At 33.0% G+C, this 8,047-nt stretch overlaps 1 protein-coding gene across 1 annotated transcript in view; it reads right to left on the bottom strand.

Annotated features, from left to right (window-relative positions):
* LOC109837542 (crocetin glucosyltransferase 2-like) overlaps positions 1 to 7,697 on the bottom strand; it is an 18,267-nt gene extending 10,570 nt beyond the window's left edge. Inside the window, exon 1 of the mRNA XM_020405836.1 lies at positions 7,040 to 7,697. Within this exon, the coding sequence (XP_020261425.1) occupies positions 7,040 to 7,684 (645 nt within the window). The 5' untranslated portion in view covers positions 7,685 to 7,697. The remainder of the gene's footprint in view (positions 1 to 7,039) is intronic.

Raw genomic sequence — 8,047 nt, 5'->3', positions numbered from 1 at the left:
CGCGCGTGTGTTAAAAGGAGAAAGTTTATGTAATAGCTATTTCCTATAAATGGTTTTACAGGTGTAAGGGATACAACTATATGTTCTGTTTTCATCCTTAAAATGATATCCTACACAACTTTTTTTAGTTATAATTAGAAGTTCAGTGCTCATGAATAAACATTTTGTTAACAAGTCCTTTATAAGTACATTAACGATTGGTGCTTCTATTACAACAAAGAGATGAGATTTGTTTTCAAACAAAGATATAGTTTAATAAATATTAATACAAGTAAAGATAGAAAAGGAAAAAAAATTAAAAAGGAAAAAATGCGGACCATTGACTGACTCGCGACTCTAACTGCATTGGGCCGGATTGGGACTAGTCCGAAGGGCGGGGTCCAATTCTATGCCTGGGGTCAAAGAAATAGTCCCAACCCACTCTGACCCTGTTGGGCCTAGGTCAAGCCCCGCCTGACCAGTTCACGGGCCTAAACTGACCATGTCATGCCCATCCGTAATCTAATACTTGTAATCTCTCCCTAGCTCACGATGGTAACAGACTCATTAGATATGTGAGAGTGGTGTCATGTATGGTATGTTAGCATCATATTAGATAACATACAGGGACAATATATATGTAGAAAAATATATCAGACAATGGCAAATTTTACTAAATGAGCTAATAATACCCGTATAGGCATTTAAATGATCAAACGTATACGTTCATATGTATGTATGTACACACACACACACACATACTAGTTTTTATGCATGTGCAATGCACGTGGTTAAATATTAAAATAATATTTATTTTTATTTTATTACTATAAATATGTCAGATTCATTTTAATTATTAGATTTGCTACAATTTTTATTTAAACATTATAAAAAAATTAATGTAATGGATTTTTGCGCTAAACTGGGATCAATATACTTAACCGGGATATCATAATTGATTTTCGTAGAAAAAGATATCAGTTGACATAATAATATCTTCACGCAGAATAATAATAAAAATAAGTTAAATTTATACTACATGTCATATTCTAAACTCTACTAATCCCGAGCTATAGTATGGAGTAAAGGATGAATAACAGTATCATTATGAACTACAAGTTCTTGCAATAAAAAAGTAACATTTCTTATTGCATTGAAAAGAGAATTACACTGTAGTTTTCAACACTATAAGCTCATGTTTTATAATAAACAATCTCAAAAGAAAACATAAAAAAAGAAGTACGATAAACATGATATATATATGAGATCTCAGCCTACATTATTTGATAGACTTAAAATAATAAAAAGATAAAAACTAAAGATTAATGATAACTATAGTATACTTTTATGTGATAAAAGTAATCACATAAGTATACAAAAATACTAAAAATTTTGCATGAAAATTCCTTCTAAAAATTCCTAATTTTACTCAAAAATTAAGTTATAGTATAAAATATTCAATAAATATTATCATTTATTTTTTTATTTCATATTTTAATTAAGCCGAGATTAATCTTTCTTCACCTTTATTTTTTTATTGAGCAATTCTAGAGCAGCGTCTTCATCGATCATCTACATTAATTATCATATCATGTTAGAGTTGAATTTTTTAAAATTAATATCTTCAAATAATAAAGTCCAACACCAAAATTAACTCATTTGTCTTCTGCTCCCCCCTCAATAACCATAACCCTAATCCATAAAATGAGTTTGTACATAATGAAGAACAAAAGACAATGTCAAGAGACAAAAAAGAAAAAAAGAAAGAATTGAATAAGAATCGCTAGGTTTGTACATGATAAAGAGCAAAAGATAAGATAAGAGTCCAGAAATATATTAGGATATACTTGGATCAATTAAACTATATTATTACTCATAATTGATATGCATAAGAGACAAAAATATGTTGATAATCTTAAACTATAAAACATATTGTTTAGGCCCTCTAACATAATTTTTTAATGCAAGCAACCCCCAAGATTAATTTTAAAAATCTCTTGGTTTTGTGGAAGAGTTTGTGTGTAAAGAACAAATGTTAAATTATCTAATCCGATTAAAGTAGGATCATTTAAGTTAACCCCATACATGAAATTTATTTTAACCAAAACTCATATATATGTATTATAATTGGCATTGAGATCAAAGATATGTGTGAGATTCTCTTTGACTTTTTATACAAACAATATCTATTTAAATAATAGTAGTATAATTAAACTTTGTGATATGAAAAGAAATCAAACATATAATATAATTAATTAGTTTAAAATAATCTAATCTAATTTAATAAGAAGAAAATAGATGAAAGTTCTGTGAAAGTTGTTGCAATTTTATAATTTATAATTCTTAAATAATCTAATCTAGCTAATAAGAAGAAAATAACAAAGACATATACTTGTTGAAGAAGATAAAAGTACTGTGAAAATTATTATAATTTCTTGATCTGAAAAAAAAATTAAATATATAATATAATTAATTACTTTAAAATAATCTAATCTAATCTAATAACAAAGGCACATGCCTGTAGAAGGAGATAAAAATGCTATAGAAATTATTGTAATTTTTTGGCTTATATATATTGGTATATGATGTTGCATGTGAGAGGATAACAATTATAAATAGAGTTCTATTTAAATAATAATAGTATAAATAAAATTTTAAACTAACTATGCAGTACTTTGAACTACTTTAATTTTAGTCGGTGAGAGATCGCTACTTTGTGAATTAGTAATCATATAGCATGTGAAAAATTGTTTGCAGATTGACATTATTATTCATGTAGCATGTGAATAATTGTTTATAGTTTGATCATTGATCGCATATAAGAGCAAGAGGGTAAATTTGGCATTTAATAAATTATCTAATTAACCTAAGCATACCGTGAACTACTTGAATTTTAGTCAGTGAGAGATCGCCATGTTGTGTGTAATTATTAATCATATAGTATGTGAATAATTGTTCTCAGCTTGGCATTATTAATTATGTAGCATGTTAATAATTGTTTACAGTTTGATCATTGATCACATATAAGAGCGAGGGGGGTAAATTTGACATTTAATAAATCGTCTAATAAAAAACCATAAAAATGAAAAGAAGAAACAATAGGCACTTGTTATTAAACAAAAGACGGAACATTAAAAATATTATTAAACAAAAGATGGAACATTAAAATTAAAACCATGTGCAATAGAATCTCCTAGTTCCCCCCACATAGGAGAGGAACAAATTTTTACATAAGCCCATAAGGTATTAAAATGCACAAGCAATTGCAACCCCCCACATAGGAGAGGAACAAATTTTTACATAAGCCCATAAGGTATTAAAATGCACAAGCAATTGCAAGTTTTGATTGTGGACTGGCAGAAATTTTTACATAAGCCCATAAGGTATTAAAATGCACAAGCAATTGCAAGTTTTGATTGTGGACTGGCAGATTATCCCCTGCAGCAACATGGGACTAGTAACAAAGACGTATTGCGGTTGAAAAAGTTGAACAACTGCATCACAGATAAACTAAACCATTCCATAACCTTGATTTCCAAGTTGCGTGACTTGAATTATGCAATGAGAATACTCCAGCGATTGCATACCGATAACCATGAACCATTCATCAAAGTATTCCATGTAGGCCTCATCTATTAGTAGTGCCACATGAAGTGTTTCATATTCATCTAAAACCTCAATCCATGTTACTCATGATTCTCTGCTTTTAACATAACCCTAAAATAGTTGATACAAATGTGGACACCCTTCATAACCATAAAGCTGTACACTGTCATTGTTCACACAAACTATCCGACCTTCCTAACTCACATATCCAGCCAAGCTACATTATACCTTGCTAATTTTATTGATACTAGTTACTATCACTTGCATAGTTGTGCCCTAACAATATGCTTCATAAATTGAGAAAGACAGTTACCAGGATAACTGACGTACGCCAGGTCGAAAGTCAAGGATATTTCTAGTACAGTTTAATAGGAACATCACACGAATGCTTAAGAACATATATCTGAGAAGAAACAAAATTTCCATGGAGCACAAACTAATACTCATAGCAAGAATTACATATTCCACATATAGATCATTAATCAATATAGTACAATTCATAAATGAATTTCCTCCGGAAGCAATTTGCGATTGTTCGATTGCTTAAGCTATTACAGATGTTACTGTATAATGATTATTTAATCTAATGTATCCTAAACAAAGCCAACGATAATCTAACTATTTCCATACATTTCTCCTCCATCTGCTATTATTCTGCTTGTCTTCATTCAACGACGACCCTCGACCATTCCAAGATTCAACTACCAGATTTCCTGCAGCCCCGGAATTGTCTATCACATAAGTTTTTTTTTTTACGCACATAATATTATTCAAGATTAATGCATTCAAAAGTTTCAGTCCAGAGGATTTAATCGTCTAATTTTCTGATTACCGAAAACATGCAGAAAAACAATATCAACAAATCTACGCTAGTTTATAAAACAATATGTATGACGTCAAGTACATGAACTGGAAATCATCCATCAAAGTCACTCGTGTACATGAATCGTCTATATATACATGACGTCAAGTACATGAACTGGAAATCATCCATCAAAGTCACTCGTGTACATGAATCGTCTATATATACACAGACGAAAACTTGAAATATACTTCAGCAGCATCAAAGTCACTCGTGTACATGAATCGTCTATATATACACAGACGAAAACTTGAAATATACTTCAGCAGAGTTTTCAGTCATGACTTCACAAATTAAAAATTAAAGAGTATCGATAAAAAATGATGGGTCAGATTACAGTTATGTCAACTTAAGTGGATAGGAATAAGTCATCCACCAACTTTTTTAACCGTTGATATTGCATTGGGATATATATATATATATATATATAGGTAAAAGCTTATGTCAACTTAAGTGGATATGAATAAATCATCCACCAATTTTTTTAACCGTTGATATTGCATTTGGGATCCGTGATAGATATGAAGAATCTTTTAAGATTTGTGCATCTTTTGGTGGCACAAATTTTAAGACAAGATGAGTGGATAAAAAGTTTGGTGGACAATGCCTCCTATCCACTTAAGTGGATAGGAGTTTTACTTTATATATATATATAAAAGTAGTGGAAGCTTATTTTCTTAATTGGTTATTTTACAGTGAGTTGTTAATTATATACACGGTCTAGATGGTTGCAGGCTAAAAGCTCATTTTGTTAAATGAGAAACTGTGAGATGAAAAATGATAAAACCCACCCATATAAATTTGTTATAAGACTAGAAGAATTGACCGTCATCTACTGATAGCTCTTTTAGGAATGTCAGACAAAAATTTTTAAGGACACCGCATTTTCAATTTTGCACCAATCTAGGATTCTCATTTGTTTACCTACAATTGAAAAGATGGAATCTGTCTAGGTTCTTCGCTTAACACTGACGTATATTTGTTTATTATTAGTTCCTTGAATGGGTTAAAAAGATGAGACAGTATCAGCCGATATTTGTATACGAGTTTTACACGGATCTCATCCTTAATTCATAAAAAAACTACCTGAAGATAATAACGGTCAACTGATTGCCTAATAAATGTGTAACAATGTCGTGCACCAACCAACAATTCCAGCACAGAAAATTGAGCCAACGTGGATGAATTCACCTTTTATTCTGGCTCAACTCTCACGTGGGATAGCAAGTTTGGCAAACTCCTAGCTTAAAAAAATAAAAAAAATAAAAATAAAAATCTTGTAACCAATCGCATCAAACTATTAGATATATGCTATACACTTCTTGAAGATGCCCACTATCATGTTTTCGTAAAGGTGACCCCTCTGCAAGTTGGGATTGGGATACTCTACTAACGAGGACCCTTCCTAAGATTTCCTCATGAGATCTTGACCTTTGATTTATCAATCAAAGGTCATGATCTTCTCATGAGAAAAAGTAGGAGAAGAAAGAGAATGAGATCTTGACTTATGGGGAAAATTGCAGAACCTAAATCAACTTAAAAATGCTGAGTCCTAAACAAATACATCAGCAAAGAAACTAAGTCATAAACGAAATACGTTAGCAAAGAAATCCAGAACATATTTCTAATCAAATGCGTGTCAGGGAGAAACGAGCTCACTATGGGACTAAATGACTCCAATAAAAGTTGATAATCAAATTAAATCTCCCTAAAAGCTTAAGTTATTTTCTGTTTAAATTCATCGTTCATTCTTCACTCTTCTAATGTAGAACTGTATTTTGACATGAAATTTCTAAGAACCTCTCACCCTATTTGGGATTATAGTATAGTTATTGAAACATCCGCTGATATGGTCTAAACTAGCACCAGGAGAGAGGGGTTATTACTGTTAGAATATAACCCACCGTAACTTTAGATGTTTGGTGTAATAATTAGGAACTTTGAGTACATGTTATCGGAGCAATCCAGGTTTAAATCCCACATGCCATGAATTTAAAGCAGATTTTCTAAAAATTGACACCATTACGTGAGTCTAGAATTTAGCTTATAAAAAAAGATGGTAAACCTCAAGACGTGTAAGAATATAAAAATATGATCCTCAACTCACACTAGAACATCGAGGTTTTGATATAATAGGTAGGGACTTTGATAGTTATTACTCAATCTTCCGTATCTGCGGAGTAACTAAATCCTACATATAGCTAGGGATGAAATAAGGTACAATTCCTGAAAATTAATGGGTACTAAGCTTAGTTTGAGAATCAATTAAAGTCATAAGATTAAGCTATTAGATATTAGATGTTAGTCCCAACTTTATTGAAGTTCATCTGACTTTTTCAATATGTAAGTGGACTCTCGTTATGGAATTCCCAACAATGTTTGGTTTAAAGTAAAGAAAAGTCATGGAAAACAATAAAGAGCTAAGAAAAGGTGAACCTTTTTCCAACCATTCCTCCGATCCAAAAGAGAGGACAAGTTTGTGAGCATACAAATTCAAAGGGCTATTTTTATCAAAGAGGACAAAAATCAGCGAGAGAAACTATTTTGTATGTATATCTAAGAGTAAGAAATAAATATAAGTAGTAAACTTACCTCCGGCTCAAGCTCATAGAATGAATTGATCAGAAGCACATCCGCTTTCTTCAAGTTCTCAAACTGGTTCAACACTAGTTTCAAATAAGTCGGGTATGGACCCGGAATAGGATCTGATAAAAACGAGGGTAAATCCCATGGTTCAAACCGGACCAAACCGGGCCCCAATTGAACCGGTTCATTCACTGGATATTTAAGGCGACCTTCCCAAACTTGCCAATAAATCGCATCAACTCCGCATGATTGTGTAAAAAAGGCAGCGGTTCGGATCCCAGCCCGGTTCGCTACATCCAAAGCCCACGGCAAAAATGCATCGTAAACCAAAATTTGTACCGGGTTTTCTTTGGACCGGAACAATTCAATTAGGTCGGTTAACGTTTCAGACCCGATTGATTCGAACCGGGTTAAATAGCCTTCAATGCTTGGAGCTGAACTGAACCCGTTTTCATCGAATCCGTCCGAGATGTGAACGATTGACACTGGGCCGGGTTCGGGTCGGGTGGAGTTGGAGATGAACCGGGTGATTGCCATAGAAGTTTGGATGTTATGAAAGGATAGGCGCTTGGCAAATTGCAGCATGGGGTTGATGTGGCCTTGGCTCGGATAAGGAAGGAGGAGGACGTGAAGTTCATATTTTTGCCCCATTTTGAAATTATTTTGATTTTTGTTGCGTGTTCCTTTGAGTGGCAGTGTAGGGCTTTTATAGAGTGACGAGTGTACTTTCGAGAGAGGAAAAAATAATGAAGATGAGGGCAATACCTTGTGTACAGAAAAAACAAAGTAGTATTCGTATCTTACTGCAATTTTTCTTGGTCAGCATTAAAACAATTTGAACACCAACGGTTACTTTACAGGGCACATCATCAATGCTAGATTAATCTAGCTGAGTAGATCTAGACTTGTCCATCCGGGCCGGCCCGGCCCGGCCCGGCACGAAAATCTGGGCCCGGGCCGAGCAAAACCGGAGCCCGGACCCGACCGGGCCGGTTTCGAGCCAGCCGCGTTTTA

Source organism: Asparagus officinalis, chromosome 4 (genome assembly GCF_001876935.1).
Source record: "Asparagus officinalis chromosome 4, Aspof.V1, whole genome shotgun sequence".
NCBI lineage: Eukaryota > Viridiplantae > Streptophyta > Magnoliopsida > Asparagales > Asparagaceae > Asparagus > Asparagus officinalis.
This window is presented reverse-complemented; position numbering and strand designations above follow the sequence as displayed.